The 21,752-nt window shown below is 48.3% G+C and overlaps 1 protein-coding gene across 3 annotated transcripts in view; it reads right to left on the bottom strand.

Annotated features, from left to right (window-relative positions):
- Positions 1 to 16,839, bottom strand: part of OTUD7B (OTU deubiquitinase 7B) — an 86,442-nt gene extending 69,603 nt beyond the window's left edge. The window contains exon 1 of one of the 3 annotated variants that reach the window (XM_075908067.2): positions 16,485 to 16,839. In XM_075908067.2, coding sequence (XP_075764182.1) covers positions 16,485 to 16,500 — 16 coding nt within the window. In that variant the 5' untranslated portion in view covers positions 16,501 to 16,839. The remainder of the gene's footprint in view (positions 1 to 16,484) is intronic. The other 2 variants (XM_075908068.2, XM_075908066.2) reach the window with 2 other exon arrangements.
- Positions 16,840 to 21,752: the final 4,913 nt, after the last annotated feature.

Raw genomic sequence — 21,752 nt, 5'->3', positions numbered from 1 at the left:
TCCTTACATGAATAATGCTTCTTTCTTGGCCACTTCACCCACAAAAATACAGAAAATGAATGCTGTAAGTCATATTAAGAACATCCATATTCGTCATTACCAAGTTTAATTCCTTCATTATTCTAAGCAATGAAACATATATGTAACTACACAGAAAAGAGGACATCACTTTTAGCTGCAACCATATCCTGATGGAGCCATTCAAGTGAGGAGATGAGCTAAGCTATTGGGAAAACTTTAGCCACTACTAGATCTCTCTCTGAACAAGAAGTGAAAGACATGTTATTTGAATCAAATGCCAAATGCTGCCTGCCATCTGAGTTTATTAACCTTAGGGTTCTTCTCTAGACTCATAGTAGGCAGTGAAAGAAGACCACAGGAATGCCGGAGTTGAATTGTATTTCAGCTCTTAGCATGAACACAGCTATATTGACGAGATCAAGTATTTCAGTGTACAAAATCTTTAGACTGTTCATGCAAAGATTAAGTACACAAGAGAACCACAGAAGTTAACCCACTTTTGAAGCCCCCCAGCAAAAGTCAACAATGTTCCAAGGACAGTCATACTTGTAGTGCCGAGCCGTAGATGATTTTGGAATCATTGTAGATAAGAGTTCTCTGAAAACATCCAATGTGCAGCAGCAGTCAAAAAAGAAACAATGTTAGGAAGCATTAAGAAATGGATAGAGAATAAGACAAAGAATATCATATTGCCTCTATATAAATCCATGGTATGCCCACATCTTGAATATTGCATACAGACATGGTTGCTTCATCTCAAAAGAGATTAGTGGCATTGGAAAAAGTTTAGAAAAGGGCAACAAAAATGGTGAGGGGGATAGAATGGCTGCCATATGATGAGAGATTAATAAGACTGGGACTTTTTCAGCTTTGAAAAGACAACTGGGGGGGAAATAGGATAGAGGTCTATAAAATCATGACTAGTGTAGAGAAAGCAAATAAAGAAGAGTCATTTACTCCTTCCCGCAACACAAAAACTAGGTGTCACCAAATTAAAAGTACTTTTTTGCAGAGTTAACTTGTGGGACTCCTTGCCACATGAAGTTGTGAAGTGCAAGACCATAAGAGGATTCCAAAAAAAAGCTAGATTAATTCATGGAGGATAGGTCCATCAATGGCTATTAGCCAGGATGGGCAGGAATGGTGTCCCTAGCCTCTGCTTGTTAGAAGCTGGGTATGGGTGACAGGGGATGGATCACTGTTCTGTTCATTCTCTGTGGGGCACCTGACATTAGTATTCTGTCTTCTGACAGTGGCCAAACTAGACGGACCTTTGGTCTGACCCAGTATGTCTGTTCTTATTCCATTTGCTAATGTTTAGAGCCAGGTTTTCAGAGCCGATTAACAGCATTCATAAAAATACGGCACCAAATATAAACTGGTGCTGATCGGTCTGTGTGTTTGAGTTATAGTCTGCTTTTCTGATCATTTAAGGGACAGCTGCCACACCAGCAAACTTTCTGAAAAACAGGAGTTATTGCTCAAACCACCAAGCAATGTAACAGAATTTCAGTGTTAGGCACATGCACCTTTCTTAGGACATGTCTACACAGCATCATTATTTCGAAATAATGGGTGGCTTATTTCAGAGTCTGTAAGCCTCATTCAAGGAGGAATAAACCCAATCCAAAATCGCTCTTGTGGAATAGGGGGAGTGTAGACAGGGCAGCTAGAGTTATTTCAAAATAATTGGCCTCCAGATCCTCCCATAGGTGTCCTGCTGGCTCCTCGGTCCACACTCAGCACTACTCTATAGTACGCCTTTCAAGGCACAGCCTCAGGGGACGGGCTTGTGGCCCTGACCCACATTGCAGCAGCCTGCACAACCATCCCTTCAGACATGAGACACCCCTGTGCTCCATCCGCGCCCTGCATGGCTGCAGCCGAACAGGCAGCCAGCTCCCAGGATCCTGCCAGGGGATGAAAGAGGTGTGTGTCTTCCTGGTTGGGTGCAGAGATCTTGGACCCCAAGGGCCACATGAGCACCCAGGAGCAGGGGCACATGAAGGTGAAGGAGCTCAGGCAGGCTTATGCCAAGGCAAGGGAGAGCAGCTCCCACTCCGGGACAGCACCCCAGACCAGCCCTTACTAGAATGATCTCCACTGCATCCTAGGGAGCAGGTCAGTCCTCCCTCCTCCCCGCTGGTAGTGGACTCAGGGCTGGAGACGTCCCATTGTCATCCTCCCGGGGGCGGAGACAGGGAGGAGGAGGAGTTGGGTGATGCCAGCAGTGCCAACCAGGAAGCCTTGCTCTCCCTGGAGCCAGTCAGCCCCACGCTGGATGTCTCCCAGGCATCATGTGATGCCAGGGAAGGCCCATCAGGTGAGTGCCATTAGTTTCCATAGACACACATGGGTGGAGGAGGCTGGCGGTGAGGGGCTGCTGCGTGCTCCTCACTTGGCCTTCTCGGCCCGGGGCTCGCGCAGCAGCCTGTGCATATGAGTGCCAGTCGGGGGCACACAGCCCTACGAGGCAGCAAGAGAGGACCCTTGTGTTCTGGCTCCCACCACAAGCCACCACAGAAGGAGGCTGGGGACGGACACACACGCATGCGCACCCGCACCCTTGGGGCAGCATCTGCTCCCGGGAACAGCATAGCAAGTCAGAGGAGCATCTGCCACTCACACACACCTTCCCCCAACACCCTGCTCCCCCCCTCTTTCAGAGATACAAGCCCTCTCCCTGTGGACGTTCCAGTCACCAAGGTCCAGCCAGATGAGGAGGCAATGGAAACTCCCCTTGAGATGCCCTTCACCACAATATGGGCCCTGCTGAGCCTGGCATTAAAACATTCCTTGGTGGGGGTCAAGGTGCCTGATGTAGGGCTTCAGGAACCAGGGGAGGAGAGGGTAGGCAGAGTCCCCTACAACACAGACTGGCATGTTCATGTCCCTGACCCTGATGGTGCGATTGGGGAAAAAAGGTGCCAGCATGCAGCTTCCAGAACAGGCTGGAGTTTTGGAAGACACATGTCTTGTGTGCCTTCCCCAACCACCCAATGCAGATGTTGGTGAACTGGCTGTGGTGGTCAATGAAGGCCTGCAGGACCATTGAAAAGGACCCCTTCCAGATGATGTACTCAGATGCTCGGGGGCCTGGATGGGGATGTGAGTGCCATCAATAGCCCTGCCCTCCCCCTCCCCCTGCAATTGGGGGAAGCCCTTGGTGGTAAAGCCAGCAATGATGGGGTCCACGTCGCCCAGGTTGATATTGCATAGCAGGACGGCATAGATGGCTCTCACCTCCTGCAGAAGGAGACAGAGAATCAGGGGGTGCCTGGGCCCTCGGGAGTTCTCCAAACACAACCTCCTCTCCCCCTACACACATCAGAAGCAACCCCAACTTGCCCTATCCCTCGTCAGGGCTTTGTGAAGGTGGGACTGCATAACCTCCCAGGGAGGGGGTTTCCATCACCCCCACCACACTCTTTGCCTAGGGAACCCCACTCCAGTAGTTCAGTTCAACACCCTCCTGGGATAATAGCACGGAAGCACCATACCTGCACGACTACGACCCGGACGGTCGATCTCCCCATGCCGAACTGGTTCCTGATGGATTGGCAGTGGTCTGGCATGGCGAGCTTCCAGATGGCAATGGCGACCCGCTTCTGGAGTGAGATGGCGGGTCTCATGTGGGTGTCCCATCGCCGGAGGGCATGGGCGAGCCACTCACACAGCTCCAGAAAGGTGTCCTTCCACATGTGGAAATTCTGGAGCCACTGCTAGTTATCCCACCGCTACACGATGATCCCGTCCCACCAGTCGGAGCTGGTGTCCAGTCGCCAGAAGTGGTGATGCACTATGGGCAGGGGAGGGTGGATGGATAGAGTTGAGCTCCGTGAGCAGCACCCGGAGAGCGGAGAACAATTGCCCCACAAGTAGCTGAGGGTCCTGTTCCTGCAGGGCATGGAAGGCAGCCTGCAGAAACGGCAGCAGGAGGTGCACTAAAACATACAAGAAGGTGGGAGGCAGGTCCGGCTCCATGTCTAGAGTGCTGAGGTGTCCACCAGGGCAACCAGAGCAGGCAAAAGAATGGGTTTGCTGTCCTACAGTGAGGTATGCAAAGGAGAAGAACCTGAGACACAGCCGTACAGGGGGAGTCCCTTTAAGCCTGAGCTTCAGCTGCTCCAGGAACAGAGTGCTTTCCTGATGCCCTGCCAGGTGCCTTACATGCGATTCAGCATCCAATGAGTGTGAAATTTGTTTCAAAATAGCTCAGTGCTATTTCAATGGGCATATGCTGTGTAGACGCGCCATTTCGGAATAAGCATGTAGTATAGACATGCCCTTACTGTTACCATAATGATGGATACAAGTAGTACCTTGCCATTGCTTATGTAGAAAAGTAAGCGTTACAAATTCCGTTTTCCTTGTAGCAGGTTATTTGGTATCAACAAACATGTATATAGAACGCTAATTTTGCGAAGCAGTTTACAGAGATTAGAGTAATGGTCTCTGCCCCAAAGATCTCCGTCTTAATGGTAAAAACACACATGAGAATAGTCAAGGAAAAGGAATAAAAATCTAATTGATAAAGTATATTCCCTTACTAGGAGTTAAGCACATTAGATATCTTCAAGTCACTTGTGTCTTACAGTGCATAATGAACCAAGTATCAAATTTTACTAAGCATTTTACCAGAATGTAAGTAAAATCCACCATACGAAAGGAACTGTTCGTGTCAGCACCCAGTCCCTAGTTCTAGGAGTGAAAACTCTTCAGGTTCTCAAATGATCAGATATAGACTTTAAAAAGCAATGAAAGCTAAGTCAGATGAACAGCTGCTTTGCAAGAAGTAGTTTATCGTTTCATTAGGGTGACTGCCAAAGTTAAGCATTAACACAGACTTTAAATGCAGTCCTATGTTCATATCTTAGCTAAACCCAACAAATATTTTAGAGAAATACATTAAAGACAAGAAACTTATAACCTATAAGCCCCTTCCTCAGCTTTACTCTGTGACCTTTGTGTGTGGGAGGAAGCACAGACTCATGGAGCAACTATGGGATTCAAAACTTCAGGGCTGTAGTCTCATTTCTGCTACGAACTCACTGTGTATCTTCTGTACCTCAATATCCCTCACTCTCAATCTTAAAAATTGGATGACAGCATTTTGAACAGCAGAGGTATCAAGCTTAAAAGTCTGCAGAGTGCTTGGAGACCCTCAGGGGACAAGTGACAGAATATGTAATTTTTAAAAATAAATAAATAAACATGAGCTATAAAAAACCCTACACCACACAGAAGACCTACAATTTGGGACAATTTGGGAGGCTGACCAATTTGAAAAAAATGTATTTTGAATTCTGAAAGGAGACTTGCGTCACTCATACCACCACCCTATTAGAAAGTCCTTTAGCAAGAGACAATACAACAATGGCAGCAGGAACCAATTTAATCAGTCGAAGAGCAGTTGAATCTGGATACAAGTACTGTGCAACATTTTCTTCATGATCACAACGTAGTGTTACACAAAAGGAATCATCCTAAAAGAGAGAGAACTGCCTGATATGTGCAGCAATGCCCAGGCACACCTAAATCTTAAATTTATCACCAAAGTCTCAGACACAGAAACTCATTGAAAACCTGCATTAAATCAGGACTCAAGGTCTACGTCTACATTGGCATGATTTTGCGCAAGAACTCTTTTGCGTAAGAGTTCTTGTGCAAAAACTCTTCCAGAAGAGAGCGTCTACACTGGCACATGCCTTTGCGTGAGAGATGTGCTTTTGCACAAGAGCATCAGTGCCAGTGTAGATGCTCTCTTGCGCAAGAAAGCGCCGATGGCCATTTCAACCAGAGGGCTTTTTTGCGCAAGAAATTCATGTTGCCTGTCTACACTGGCCTCTTGCTCAAAAGTTGCGCAAGAGGGCTTATTCCTGAGCGGAAGCATGATAGTTCTTGCACAAGAAGCACTGATTTCATACATTAGAATGTCAGCGTTCTTGCACAAGAACTCGCGGCCAATGTAGACAGCGCCTATGTTTAGTGCAAAATGAGACAGTAAGCTTTCTTTGTTTCTCCTATAAATATGACCTTCTTAGATGTACACTGAAAATCTATCTGAATGAAATAGTCATGGTAAAAATCCTGAGGCTAGGCAGGCAAGACTTCTGGGTGTTAAGCAGCCCAACACCTGTACTGATCCAACCCACTCCTTATCAGGATAGCTATTAGCAAAGCAAACTACTCAACTGGCCTAGTTTCAGACCCATGAGATTTGAAAGACTTTGTATTTCGCTGTAGTTTCTGCCACCTTTGGCTTTAGGGCACCTCTCCTCCTTCCCAAGCACACTGCTGCTTGGACATACGCAATGAACATAAGAACATAAGAACGGCCGTACTGGGTCAGACCAAAGGTCCATCTAGCCCAGTATCCTGTCTACCGACAGTGGCCAGCACCAGGTACCCCAGAGAGGGTTGACCGAAGACAATGATCAAGCGATGTTTCCTGCCATCCCTCTCCAGCCTCTGACAAACAGAGGCCAAGGACACCATTTTATCCCCTGGCTAATAGCCTTTTATGGACCTAACCTCCATGATGCTAACCTCAATGCTGTTTAGGTGTCTAATGCACACCAAAGCCAGACTAGTAACACAATTGCTAAGTGTTGACAGAGCACTTAGTGTTATATAAAACACAAATCATTCCTGGTTACTAGGCCGCCTTCAGGAAGAAAACCTATTTTCCTCCCATTGCCAAAAAACCCCATCAGTTCCAATAGCCCAAGTGAAGGTTTGCCCCAGTATGAGACATCCACAAAGCTAAAGTGCATGAGTTTCAACTTGAATGAATATTGTTTGTCATGAGGTGAGTTGTCAGTTCAGGATGCCAATTTGTAATCCCCTCCCCGCACCTCAAGTAGGGTTTTCACACACAGGAAACAAGACATTTTTAACAGAGTACCCTGATCAAACATTACAAAAAGCAGCAGCTAAGCAAGTGTACAATAATGCTACAGTAAATAGTTCCAATACATTTTTAAAAAGTGTCAGCTCTCTAAATTAAGGAATCTTAACTTTTGAAAAAACTACACTTTTTATACATTGCATCTTCCTAATTAATTGTTTAAATATGACCTTGCCAACGTCAACATTAAGGCTGATAGCTAAGAAGTTTCAGACCAATTGGGTTTGAATTGAAAGAGTCTAAATGTTAAACCTCAACACAGTATGAAATGCAAAAGGGTTTCTAGACATAAAGGAGGCTGTCTGAATAACTCTGATATCCTACACACAACTCCACTATCCAGTAAATGCATGACAGACTTCACCCTTAATTTTATTTAACAGTTCTGAAGTATGTCTCAGGTTAAATTAAAAACTCTAGTTTTCAGTCTCAGAGCAATGCCGAGACTAAATAACTGATCAGAAATACAGGCAAGTACAGAATTTTCAACATACATTATGTTAAAGTGCAGTGTTTCACACTAAAAGCAGTGAACTAAAGACATGTTCAATTACTAGTTTTCAAACAAAATGGACACAAGGATAAGTTTCAATAGTATTATCTAGTACCATTGATCCTTTAGGATAATTTCTATAGCAGTGAGTTTGGCAACCTTTGAACCCAAGTTCTGCACAAACTACACAGCCTGCTAACTCCAGCAGAAAGGATGGCAACCGGTCATAACATACAGGAGGTTGCTTAACTTAAGGGTGAAGGAATGGTTGGACTCAGGCACCCACAGTAAATCCCTGACCTTTATGAAGACTGTGCTGCATGAATATTAAAGATCCTGATGCAGATAGGTTTCTGGATTGTAAGGTTTTGTCCTAAAGACCCACATACTGTAACGTTCACAGTGTTGCATTTAACCTCCTCAAGAGGATGGAGGGCTGTGCCGGCAAGGGGAAGACTATGCAGAAATAAGCATGTGAAATGGAAGTTTTACACAATTAAGCCTACTTTATGCATGAATTTGATAAACACTGTAAAACAATTAAAAACTGAAACATTACACTTCCAAAACCTCCTTAAGCTATGAATGCACGTTTCTAAGCATGGGTAAAGTTATTCTTATGGTACAGACCCACACACATGTTCTGACAGCGCCAGAGTAAGTTAGCTTCCAAGACGTCAAACAACGTGTGAGCAATTCCCGTGCAACTGTAACACTGTTTCCTGGCCAGTCACTTTACAGATTGCAGTAATTATAACACAATGAATCAAGTTAGAATCATTCCCCAACTTCAGCCAAATTGGAGGCATTTATCTAATATAAACAAGTAGTTTTCCTGTGGGCTATCTGCACTGACAAAAAATGGAGAAAACTACCTGCATAAGAGTCAGGGTTAAGCTGGAGAAATTTAGTGGCCTGATTATTCACACTACTGAGCAGCTGCAACTCTCACCGACCTCCCATAGGAGCTGAATGCACTCAGCACCCCTGAAAAGGCGGCCATAAGAAATGTATCTACATCAGTGATGGGGAACCTATGGTTCGCAGACCAGATCCAGCCCCAGCTTCCCTTGATCCAGGTCACAGCAAGGCTTAGGCCTTCCCTTCCCTGCAGCCACATAGGTATGTTAAGTAACGGTTAATTGGCTAATCGAGCAGTCGACGGAATTTCCATCAATTAGTCGATAAGGAGGGGGTGCTCGCTACCGCCGCTGCGGCTCTGCATTTTAAATGTAGTAAGAGCCGCTGGGCTCTCACTACACTAACGGTATGTCTACACAGCAGGGCTACACTCAAAATAAGCTACACAACTTGAGCTACGCTAATTAAACATTAAGTCGAAATTGCTTATTTCGAATTTAGGCATGTCTACACAGCACTTATTTCGAAACAGAGCACTCTTCCCCCAACTTCTGTAACCCTTACTGTATGAAGATTAAGGGGGAGTTGGAGTAAGAAGTCCTCCAGCTTGACATTATTTTGACATTATGTCAACATAACTGCTTGTGTGTAGACATGGACTATGTTATTTCGAAATAACTTCAGTTATTCCAAAATAACACTCCTGTGTAGACATACCCTTAAAGTGCAGAGCCACAGCAGGGTTAGCTGCCGGGAGAGGAGAGGGGGTGGAAGCCAGGACCAAGCAATGCAGCTCTGGGACCACTGCGGCTCTGCCTTCCCTACCCCTGCTCTTAAGCCAGCTCCTCCCCAGCACCAGCTCCTGCTTCCCCCCACCTTTCTGCCTCTGATACAGAGGTGGGGGGAGAGGGGAACAGTTGACTACTAGAGTAGTTGCTTACATCCCTAAAAGCCATAGCAGGGCAAGCCAGTGCTACTGCTCCAGCCCTGCTGCAATTACCCCTGCCTCTGCACCCCGCCCCACATCCTACAAGGTTGGAACATTAGCGCCGGCTCATCCTGCTGCCTGGGAAGGGGGAGGGGGAAGGAGAGGGTGGAAGAGGCAGAAGCTCCAAGCCTCACTATGGGCCAGATAGAGAAGCTGGGGAACAGATCCAGTCCCAGTGCCCTAAGTGCGTCTGCGTCTTTTTGGTTGGTTTTTATTATTATTATTTGAGGGGGGCCAGGCCAGTGAGGGAGGAGTGTTCTGTTTCTTGCGGAAGGTAGTGAGGGTTTGGTGGTTTTGTTTGGTTTTTTGTTGTTTTTGCTTCTCATTGGTATGTAGCCCCAGATGATTTTTCTTTGAGTCAGTGGGCCCCCTAACCAGGAAAAGAGTCCCCATCCCTGAACTACACTATAAAGCACTATTCTTACAGACACTATCTTTGATTTAGTAAACTTCTGGATAGTATAGATATTGTGTCCTGTAAACCTTATGAAAATGGAGACCTTAATAAAGAGTAACTTATGGTTAACCTGTTTAAAGAACTTTTACAGCTGCAACACAAGGGGGAAACATTTAGGCAGAGATATTTCCTTACCTGGTATGCAGCATATTTTTTTGCAATACTGAACAAAATAGACAGTAATGCCATTTTAGACTGCAAAAGTACCAGATCATGGAGATAAGATTAGATATTGCTTTATATGTGGTTCTGGCACTGAGATGCCCAGAACTTTATGTGGTCTCGTCAGAAAAATGCCAACTCTGGAGAAGAGTAACAAAAGTAAGGCCTCTGCAGCTTCAAATTCTGAAGAAAGTTTACAGTACTAACTATAGCCCACTGATACCTGCAAGCAGTTATAGTAGTTTGGAGAAATTCTGCATGCGTAACACAAATGGTGAAATCCTGACTCAGTTTCTTTCAAAAGTTAGGACTTCATCCATTGGTGGGAAAGGAGTTGTATTTATACATATCCTCTAAACAAATAAATAGCATGAAGTTAAACAAATGAAAGTTAAGTTAATTAGGAGTCTTGGAAATTTATTAGATTATGGAGCAATCTCCCAAAGCAAGAGGGTTGGAAAAATGTATTACAGCTATAAATTCTGCACTAGTTAAGGGATGAGCTAGCTGGGACCAAAAAGGTCTTCAGCCCTAATTTCTATAATTGACTACTTGTGCTTATATAACTCTCCCCACCACCCAGTATAATGTTTCCTGTTGCTCAATCCTGCAGTGAAGTTATAATCCTGTTTTTGCAGCATCACAGTCTGGTGCTATGGCAATGATGGAGAAACTGTAAATAGAGTCTATGACTACATGGCCGGATCAATCAGAAGATAGGAAAAAAGGGAGCAAGCCCTTAAGACGTGCATGCAAAACACATTTCTTCCGTTGCTTCCCTTTAAAATATATCAATTTAAATACACTACCAGCTGAATTCACACACTCCTGGTAGAAGTGTACTTCTGTAATACATAAAAACTGATAGACATTTAAAAAAATTCTTTGAATTTGGCATTCCGCAAAGGGAGATGCAAAAGATAACAGCTGTTCCAGCTTCCAAACATTTACTTTGCCAGTACATCCTATTTTTCATTAGCAACACACTGCTATTTTACCATCAGCAACACACTGCTATTTTACCATCAGATCTCTCCAAAGCAAAAACTGACATTCTTACTAACTTGTGGTAGCATTCTCTTATTTAGACAGAGAAGCTCATCACCAAACAAAAGCAAAAGGTTTCATTCATAAATCCAAACGCTCAGGAATGTTCAAGTATTATCCCCATTTTACAGACAGGTAAGCGAATCTTAAATTATCACAGCAACTCTGTGGCAGTCATCAGATAAAATCCACGAGTCTTGGGGGTCTCTAGACAACGCTGCCTCTTGAAACCATACAGAATACCTGTCCCGTTACTGCATTCTTTACATAGTAACTCCCACTATCAAACATCAATGCAAGGACTGTTTCCCTTAAGCATGGGTTTGTCCAAGCTTCTCAATAGCTGAAGTTGGTGAGTCATGAGCTTCCTCACCCACGGTGAAAACATACAGAATCTACTGTTCTGTAGTGAGGTAACCTTTAATTATCAAGGCAAGAAACACCCTTCCCGCATCACATTAGGACTTGTAAACTCAGGGCTTGTTTTTAAACCTGTGTCAATGCCTCACTACGTCACTTCAAGGCAATGAATTCTAGCCTGTTTACTCATGCACACAAAGCAAATGCTGCAGAGCAAAATAAAGCCTTGCTCCCAACCTTTATCAACAAGATGCATCTCTATCACTATCATGTGTGTGGCATCATTATAAATATCAAGCATGTGACAGGAAATAGGCTTCCAAAAAACTAAATCTTTAGTGAGCCCAGGCAGGATAATAGCACAGTCCATTCTGATTTACATCAGAAAGTTGTATTTACATACAAAGATGGTACTTACAAGCCATGCAGATTTCTAATTTGTTAATATTAATTCTATTTGGTCCACAGTAGAGTAGCCTAGCGAGATGAAAATTATTGGCTATTAATCCACTGCAAGTGAAAACATTTTAACAGAATGACAAGGCAGGAGGCTAGCGTGAACCAGCAACATCACCGTCCTGCTTGTTTACCATTAAAAAGCAACCCCCAAACATGCAAATTCTGAATTACTTCCTGTCACTGCTGCATTTAACCCCACTCACCCACTTGTTATATATGAGCTCCTTGGTAGGGATGTAAGCCACTAGTCAACTACTCAATAAGCATATGTTTATCCACTAGTGGAGTCACTACTCAACTACTCACTCTTCCACCCCACCACACTGCTGCCTTTATCAGAGAAAGGCAGCAAGGTGGGGGAGCTGGAGCCAGTGCTGGGGGGAGCCAGCTTAAAATCCTGTTTCCCCCCCATCACCATCTCTGCGGAGGGGCAAGGTGAGGCAGAAGCTAGTGCGAGCTGATTCCCGGCTCATGCCCAGTTCCCCAGCTGGGCCTCTGCCTGGTGGCTCTTAATACATTTAAAAGGAAGAGCTGCAGCGGGGTTAGCTCCCGGGGCCAGGAGCTAACACCGCTGTAGCTCTGCAGTTTCCCCTCTTATCGACTACTCATTTAGCTAATTAAGTGCCATTTTAACCTCCCTACTCCTTGGGGCACACTGTAGAACCATCTGATTGCATCTTGTGGGTGCCACTATAATTCAAGAGTAGTTTTTATTATTCAGCAACAAATAGAAGTCCAAGACTGTTGTCCATTTTGTAATAGTGGATTTCTCCCCCTCCTGATCTTTTATTTAATATTAATGCCAGGGCCATAAAGTCAAAAGATATCTTGTGCCACCTGGCAGCCACCCACAGAAAATAAAAATTGATTATGCTGTTCAAGCATCATTCTAAACTGTCATGGGAACTAGGATTGCTCAGGACCACTCAAGATCAAATCCTTAGAGCTCTTCATTAAACTATTTTGGCTTTGATCCTGCATACATAGACTTCTCTGCCTGCACAATAGCCCCACTATGACTTAACTGAGTCTGGCTAAGTGGAGCTCTTTGCAAGACTAGGGTTACTAGTCCAGACCAAGATAGAAATCACTGACTGGGCAGCAAGACTTCAGACTCAGGCATTTAACGTCCACTCAGGATTTCAATGTGCACAAACATTTCTACTGGGACAAATATTATTTTTGAATCTTGTGCTATTTAAGAGCATGCCTCAATTTGAAAAATATTTCCTGAGCGCAAACAAAGATTCAATTTTTTACAAAAATTTATCTTGGGTAGTATTTGGGAGGAAATCCATTAATTAAGTTTAGGGCTGTCAATTGACCTGCGTTAACTCCTACGATTAACGCAGGACAGGGTTAACACGTTAAAAAAAATTAACATGTTAATCGCAGGCATTAATGCTGTGCTGCCCCTTTGAAGTGCCGCTCCTGCACCTCAAAGAGGCAGGGCAAGCAGAGCTGGGGATCAGTTGGTGTTCCCAGCTGATCCCTGGCTCCTAATGCACAGCCCCTTGGAAAGGCTGCCATGGTGCTTCCAAGGGGCAGCACTTCATGGAACCCGGGGTCAGCTGAGGACTCCAACTGATCCAAGCTCCATGCAGTGCTGCTCCATTGAAATGCTGCTGTGGCGTTTCAAAGGGGAGACACACGCAATTAATCACACTTAAATGTTTTAATCGCTTGACAGACCTAATTAAGTTTGCTAGCTAGAAGCTTTGTTCCTGGTGTATCTAGGTCATCTAAATATGAAAAAGAGCATTCAACAGCACACTTCTTTTCTACCTTAGGCCTTAATAAAGGTAACATATCCCCAAAGTCACAATTAAAGTTCTCAGCGCAAGAACCTCACCTGCATCTTTGTTCATGAAAGGCCTAGTATACTAGTTTGCCAATAATTACCATTGTACCACAAAAGCTAGAGAATTTGACAGTCCATCTCCCTGATAAGTCCCCAGTTGAGGACATGTCTGACAAACACTTTACTCGAGATATTACAAAGCGATTAATGTAACTGTGTAAAATTCTTAGCGGTTACACGCCGTGGGCTCTGTATTCTAAAGCTTATACTGCAGAACCCATAGCACAGCACAGCCCAGCCCAGTCCAGTGTGTGCCGAGAGCCAGCTTACTAGCGCACCAGCTCCCAGCCCTACTCCCGGGGAGTCAGCTACAGTCCCACGCTGCAGACTCTGATACACAGCCAGAAGCACAGGGCAGTAACAGGCTCCCTGGAAGCCGGTGCACACCAGAAGCCAGTTTTAAAGCTGACTCCTGGTTCATTTAGGCTCCAGACTGCCAACCCTGCTCCGGGGTAGGCAGTTGCTGCCCAAAATGGTTACATGTTTAAACAGTTACACTCTTACATCCCTACTCTTTACTACACTGAAATTATTCAAAAGGTTAAGAGATCACTGAAATTAAAAGATGCTTACATCATAAGTAAACACCCGGGCTGCATCTAGATTGGCATGATTTTCCGGAAATGCTTTTAACGGCAAAGTTTTCCCTTAAGCATTTTCGGAACAGAGTGTCTAGATTGGCACGGACGCTTTTCCGCAAAAGCACTTTTTGCGGAAAAGCGTCCGTGCCGATCTACCACGCGCTTTTCCGCAAAAAAGCCCCGATCCCCATTTTCACGATCGGGGCTTTTTTGCAGAAAACAAATCTGAGCTGTCTACACTGGCCCTTTTGCACAAAAGCTTTGCGCAAAAGGACTTTTGCCCGAACGGGAGCAGCATAGTATTTCCGCAAGAAGCACTGATTTCTTACAGTAGGAAGTCAGCGCTTTTGCGTTAATTCAAGCGGCCGGTGTAGACAGCTGGCAAGTTTTTCCGGAAAAGCAGCTGATTTTCCGGAAATACTGGCCAGTCTAAACACAGCCCCGTTTTTCTTTTGAACTCAAGACAAAACAATGCTGCAGATACTGCTGAATGCATGATCATACATAACCCTGCGTAACCAGGGTGAGGTGCTGCAGACAGGATTGGACTTGATGGTATAACAGCACTGTTTCATCTTTAACTGCCTTGAGCCACTAGAGTAGCCAGTCTAAAAACACACAAGAGTAATAAACAAATAGGGCCTATTATGTTCATTCCAGCCACGCTGTTAACCTATTTATTACAGACACAGGAAGCTGCACAACCTTACTTAGTCATTAGCAACTCCCAAAGTTTCTTTCTTCATTACAACTTCCAAGTTAACAGGTCTGAGTCTCAGATCATGTATATTCTGTGCATTTCCCTACATGCACGCACTCCAAACACACATACATAGCCTTTCCAAAATACTAACTTTGTATTTGTAGAGCAGTCTAAAAAACAAGGTGACAACTCATCACTTTTTCAAATCAAAAGCCACCATATTAGAAAACAAAAATAACCCTCTGAGGCTACAACAAAAGTACTTAAATAAAGCTGTTTCAAAGCTAATGACATTGTGACCCATGTAACCTCAAAGATGTTATCCGAGTTCAACCTCATTTATCAGAGCTGGCTAGGTTAAGAGCGAAAGTTTAGTGAAACCAATTAAAAACAAATTAAATCTTGCACTGAAGCTTCAGACACATAGGTCCCTAATTGCTTATCACAGGTGAGGGTGAGTCCACATCACAAACATTGCCTGCAGCTGTTTGTCCAGCATTAGTGTATTTAAAAACAAAACAGAACTAGAGTCAAAGAGATAACAAAGATAAAACTTGAGACGATCAGAAGAGGGGCGGAGAGAAGAGAGGGTTGGTCCCTGCCTGGGGCTGAAGAAGAAAGGGGGAGGAAGCTGTAATGATAGGGAAGAGGTGCGAGGCAGAGGAAAGGGAGATACGGTGTGGAGCGGAGTGAGGACAAGCAGGTTGACAGGAAGAGAGCAGGAACCGCTCTTAGGGCCGTGCACCTGCCCAGTCAGGCTGCAGGCACCAGCTGGGAGTGATGAGGCAGGGGTGGATTATGGGGGAATAAGGCAACAGGGGAAGGAGCCAAGGGGGCTGCAGCGGGGGGGGGGGGGAGACTTGGGATGAGGGAGCAGACACGGGAATGGGGGGCGGGGCCTGAAGCCGGGAAGGCCATGGGGAGGGGGGCAGAGGGTTGTAGGCGTGGAGCTGAGGGAGAGAAGAACGGGGGCAAGTACAGAGGAGGGGTTGGGGGGCCTTGAGGAGGGACCCGGGAACTTCCGGGGGGAGTTCAGGGGGTTTGGGGGGGCTCTAAGAGATCGGGAGGGACTCCAGGGACACCCAGGTGAAGGGGGGCTCCAGGGGGACCCGACAAGGGATTCAAGGTGGGGAACTCCGGGGGGGCTCCAGAGGGGGGAGGGGGATTGAGGGGGGAGGGCGGGGGGCTCCAGAGGGGGGAGGGGGATTGAGGGGGGAGGGCGGGGGGCTCCAGAGGGGGGAGGGGGATTGAGGGGGAGGGCGGGGGGGCTCCGGGGGGCTCCAGAGGGGGGAGGGGGATTGAGGGGGGAGGGCGGGGGGCTCCAGAGGGGGGAGGGGGAATGAGGGGGGAGGGCGGGGGGCTCCAAAGGGGGGGATTGAGGGGGAAGGGCGGAGGGAGCTCCGGGGGGCTCCAGAGGGGGGAGGGGGATTGAGGGGGAGGGCGGGGGGGCTCCAGAGGGGGGAGGGGGATTGAGGAGGGAGGGCGGGGGGCTCCAGAGGGGACCCGATGAGGGATTCGGGGGGCACCCGAGGTGAGCGGGGGGGGACTCGAGGGGGGGCTCGGCAAGGGGGGGTAAGTTACCCTTGGGCGGCTCCATCCCCGCGCGCGGGGTCTCCGGCCGGCGCTGAGGGGCCCCAGGCGGGCCCCGGGGCGCGTGTCTGGCGGAGGCCGCTCTGGGGCTCCGGGACCCTCCCGCTGCGCCGCCGCCTCCTGCCCGCCGCTCGCTCTCTCGCTCGCTCGCGCTCCACAGTCGAGGCGGGGGAGGGGCGCGTGCGTCGCTCCGAACCCTCCGCCCGCCGGGTTTCCGTCCGGACGCCTTTCCCGGGGACACGAGACACGCGGGTACCGCCCCCCGCCGGCCCGGGCCCAATCACAGCGAGGCGCCGCCGCCGCCAGCCTCCTCCCCGCACACGCACACTCCCACGGCGCCTGCGCGCACGCCGGGCCGGAGGGGAGGGGCGTTCCGCCGGAGGGGAGGGGGCGCACGCGCGAGGCGGCCCCCTGCTGGCGCGCGAGAGCAGCCGCCGCCGCCGCGACCTGCCCCCAGCCCGACACCGTGCCCACGTGCCCACAGTCACCCGACGTCACTGCAGCCCTCCCGCGTGAATGGCTCCCCCAGGCTGTGTGCAGCCCGCCCCCCCCAGCAGCCCCTAGAGCTACCGGGGGGGGCACGTGGGGATACTTCACTTAGCAATTGCAGTGGGGGATATGGGGGGGAATTGCAATGGGGGGAATTGCAGGGGGGGTAATGGGGGGAATTGCAGGGGGGGTAATGGGGGGGAATTGCAGGGGGGGTATGGGGATGCACCTCCGGAGGGCTGCCTGGGTCACCTGGAGGGAAGGGGGAGTTGCAGGAGCAACCCCTGCCTTGAAGTGGTTTCCATTGTCTATAAGGCTGCCAGTTTGGTTCAACATCACTCAGCACCCCACTACACCCATTGTTTCACCCCCTTTAAACGGGGGGGGGGCAACAGAATTGCCAGGTCATGGACTCTGTGTGTGTGGGGACGGGGGGTGCTCTGTGCTCCTAGGGCCGTGGGTGCAAAGCAAGGCTGGGGCTAGTCCCCCATGTGCGCGCACACCTCTGCATACCACAAAGGGTTCCGCGGCAATTTAAAGGGTCCCAGGCTCCAGCCAGGGACCCGGAGCCTTTTTGAATTGCTAGGTCCCAGGGCAGTGGCCCCCTGTGGAACTCCCCATCCCCCCACCCAGTCAGCAGGCCTGTCAGCTGGAGGTCTATTTTAGGAGTAGGTGGGTGAGGTTCTGTGATCTGCAAATGTTCAGGAGCGTAGACTGGATGGTCATCATTGTCTCTTCTGGGCTTAAAGCAAGGGTGGGCAGTAATTTTTGTAGGGGGGGAACTTAATTAATTTTACTACTCCAGGGGTGGGGCCTAATGCAGAAGGGGCATGGCTGGGGACTAGCCTCCCCCTGAAGTTGTCTAGGGCCAGAGGCTTTCAATTAAAACCATAGAAACGGGCTCATGGCTCCCAGCCCTGTCACCAGGGCCGGCTCGAGCCATTACTGCACCCCGGGCAGTGGGTGCGTGACGCATGCGTGGCTCCGCCCCTGGGCGCACGGCGCATGCACAGCCCCGCCTCCCGGGCACGCTGCGCACCTTACAGCTGCAATCGGGCACGCGGTGCCTGATTGCAGCTCTAAGGGGCGCACCTTACAGTTGCCATCAAGCACCCCCTATAGGTTGGCGCCCCGAGCAGCTGCTCGGTTAGCCCCCTGCTTAATCCGGCCCTGCCTGTCACTACCTCATTGCCTGGCAGCTGACTTGGATTGCTGCGGCTATTTAAAAGGCTTGCGACTCTGGACCCTTCCACGGTAGTGCCATGCTGTGAGCCATGAGCCAGTTTAATAGGATCCTGTTACCTGAGCCACTGCCTGGAAATTCGATGCACGGGCAGCAGGATATAAATGAAATTAGCCGGATGCAGTCCACAGACTGGATCAAAGTATTAGGTGGGCCAGATCTGGCCTCCAGGCCACATCTTGCCTAGCCCTGCCTAAAAACCTGGGCATACAAAAAGTTCCACTGTTAATGCACTCCCCCCAGAACATCCTAGTGCACCAATTGTCATACCTAGCCCCCTGTTTTCCCACCCTGACAACAGAAATACGTCCCCTGTCCCTTACAATCTCCCTCGCTCAACCTGTCAAAGAAAAAGCTATTTGTGTTTTCAAGGTTGCTAACTTGAGATTTCATTACAAGTCTGGTGATACTTGGCGTTCTCAAAGCCCTAGCTTCTGGAAGCATGTGATTAGGTGAGAATCTCAGCTTTCATTAAAAACAAGCCACACAGTTTCTTATCTTTATGGTTTAAGAGACAAGCTGGAAAATATGGTCCCAAGTATAGCCTAAAAGTTCAGAAAACACAAAGCAAAAACCCAAAAATATTAATTCAAAATCATTTTTAAATTAATACTTATTTTTAAGCCAATTTCATGGTTTGGGGATGGCCTGATTCATGATTTTTGAGTGGTTGGCATTTGTGCAGACTAGACTGTGGAAAACAAATAAACCAAAACCAACAAGAAGTCCTGCATTGTTTATGCAAATTCAGACTAACCCAGCTTCCCCTCTGATTCTTGTCAAACAAACCAAAGTGAGGAGTTTGCCTTCGGGTAAGAGAAGGAAATAATGGTGTCTAGTGGGAGGACATAGTAACAAAACGGTAGTGATTTTTACATCTTAGCACATGTGCAACAAAGACCTGTTCACTTGCCCCATGACTCTAGGTTGGGGGGCAGGGTTGCCTGAGTGTTTCAATTTTAGTTGAGCAAATACATTTTTTAAAATTTTTTAAAGCCAAAATGTTGTCCACTGTTTCACTAATTCTTTCATTGCTTTGTGATTTTGCTCCGGTGTATTGCCTCTGGGTTGCGATCAAGCATGGAAAATTTCAGCCCAAAGGCAGACTTTGAGACTGTAACGGAGAAGCTCAAGGGTCACTGGGCTAGAAATTGGAAAATCTGGGCTCTGTTCGTGCCTCTGCTGAGAATATCTCTTTGGGGCAGTCACTTCATTTCTGATCAGTAAAAAGCTTCTTGTGCCTATTTAGATCACAAGCTCTTTTGTCTCTTAGGTGACTGTGCAGCTCCTAGCACAATGGGGCCCTGACATCGGTTGAGGAGACAGGAAATGCTACTCTTTGGAGTTTGTCGCTTGATGGTACCTCTATCTGGTACTCAAACAACATAGCCTGGACGGTGCCCCTCAGCGCAATGCTCCCTACAGCATCTACATCAGAGGCGGCCAATAATTTTCACAGGGGGGCCACTTAATGAATTTTGGTATGGGGTCGCAGGCTGGCTCCACCTCCCCATCCCCCGGGAGGGGTGGGGCTGGGGACTAGCAGCAGGAAAACGGTCAGATGCAGCCACGGGCCAGATCAAAGTGGTTTGTTGTGCACTCACTCACCATTTAGGCAAGCCCCAAGTCCGGTCTGTATCACAGTCCCCGAGGCATTGACATACAACAGTGCAGGGAGAATGTTCCATAAGGCGGGCGCAGCTGAGGAGAAGGCTCTTGCACCAGTCACAGTGAAAATTCAGGGAGGGATTTGGATAGAGCCGGGAAGGGAATCAGGGGCCCAATCCTGCTCCTCTGGAAATTGCTGGCATTTTGGCTATGGATTTCTTTGGGGACAGGAGCAGGGTCAGCCTGTTGTGAAGCTAGTGGAAGTGTCCAAGGGCCGAGCAGTGTGCTGCTCTCAAGTGTGATATTGTGTTATATGGACTACCGGCCTCTTCCTGAGATCCTTCCTCAGCCAGGCTGTCTCATTCCCATCAAGAAGAATGGAAGGAACCCAGCACCTGGCAGGATCAGATCTGTAAGCAGGACCTTCCAAAAAGTCATTTATTCATCCCCAGAAAAAGCGGGCAGGGGAGACACCTAACCCTTTGCCATGAAATCAGAAAAGCTCCTTCTTCCGCCTTCGCTGCAGCAGTTTTAGCCTGAGCACCCCAGGAAGTCTGGGGCGTGGAGGGCGAGGGAGAAGAGGCAACAATGCACTGTGGGCTGTCCTGGCACGCCGACTCCGAAAGGAACGGGACAGCGTGTACCATACGGGCGGAGGGGCACCAAGTGCTTCGCATTCCCCCGGCCGTAGGCTGCTAGCGCTCGCAGGCGAGGCATGCCGAAAATGCACCGCGTCAGCTGCCATTCATTGTAGTTTGAAAGGCAGGGAGGATGCAGCCCCACAGAGCAAAGCAGGGCTTCCCATAGCCGTGCGCCAGTGGATTCTGCCGGAGGTCCTCTGGCGCTCCTGGATTTTCATAAGTGCCACTGAGGTCAGGCTCTGTCCTGCAGCAACGGGAGTCATTCAGGGCTGCGAAGGCCATGTAGGAAGGAGATGTCCCTGCACTGCATGTGTAATAGACCCACATTTTCCCCAGGCTCTGGTGAGCAAAGGCCGTGCTGAGTAATTGGCCTGCAGCAGCTACACATCAACGTTTAAAAATCAAACCAAAGCACTGAGGGCAATAATAGTCCAGGAGCTATTACAGCATGTCAGGCGGGTGCAATCAATACACCATGTGCTAGCTGTGGTGATTCTGCATGCCAGTGTCCAGGCACTAAAAGGCAGTAGGGTCTAGTGGCTAGAGCAAAATGCCAGGCAGCTGATTCTCCATCACCCCACACACAGAGTGGTCCTTTACCTCCATGCACAATGTTACCATTCCCCACGGGTAACTTCTTGCATCCACTTCGCGCTGCTCTACATAATACCCAAGGAGCAAGGGACCGGCGAGAATTTTTTTCCCTTAGATTGAAAACCACTTTTGATTGAAAATTGCCAACCAGTCACCAACCCCGAGTCCAGCTACAGACATGCCTCTCTGCACCAGGGCACTCTGCTAGCAGCATACACCGAGGGAACCGTGTGTAGCTAGGTGACGGGCCTTGCAGAACCTGCAGTTATCAGCTGCTCTTTTTCTGGCCTCCATTTCCCTAGCACACCCACTCCCCGCTAGCCAGGCCCCTTCCTGGGTGTTTTAATTTAGGGTTCCTAAAAATTGAGGGGCCCCCAAATTGCTAGATGCCTTCAAAGACCTCAGCCTTTGTTTCTGTTGGCTAGAAGAACTTCTTAACCCTCCGCGTGCCGCCCGAGACATTCTGTTCCCATGGGCTAAGGCCCCCATCACCATCCCAGCTCAGCTCTGGATCCGGGGTCACCTCTGGTGCTTCGTGCTGCTCTGACCGTGGAACTGGCTTGATTTCCGACTGGTTTGACCAGGACCCAGGACAACCCAGAAAGACTTTGCCCGGCCCCTTACAGGCCTCTGGTGGATGTGGTGTAGAGCTGGGACTCCAAAGATTTGATTTGTGTTCCTGAC

Source organism: Pelodiscus sinensis, chromosome 22, assembly GCF_052426305.1.
Source record: "Pelodiscus sinensis isolate ZL-2025 chromosome 22, ASM5242630v1, whole genome shotgun sequence".
NCBI lineage: Eukaryota > Metazoa > Chordata > Testudines > Trionychidae > Pelodiscus > Pelodiscus sinensis.
Note: the sequence above shows the minus strand (reverse complement) of the source record. Positions and strands in the feature narration are given on the sequence as shown.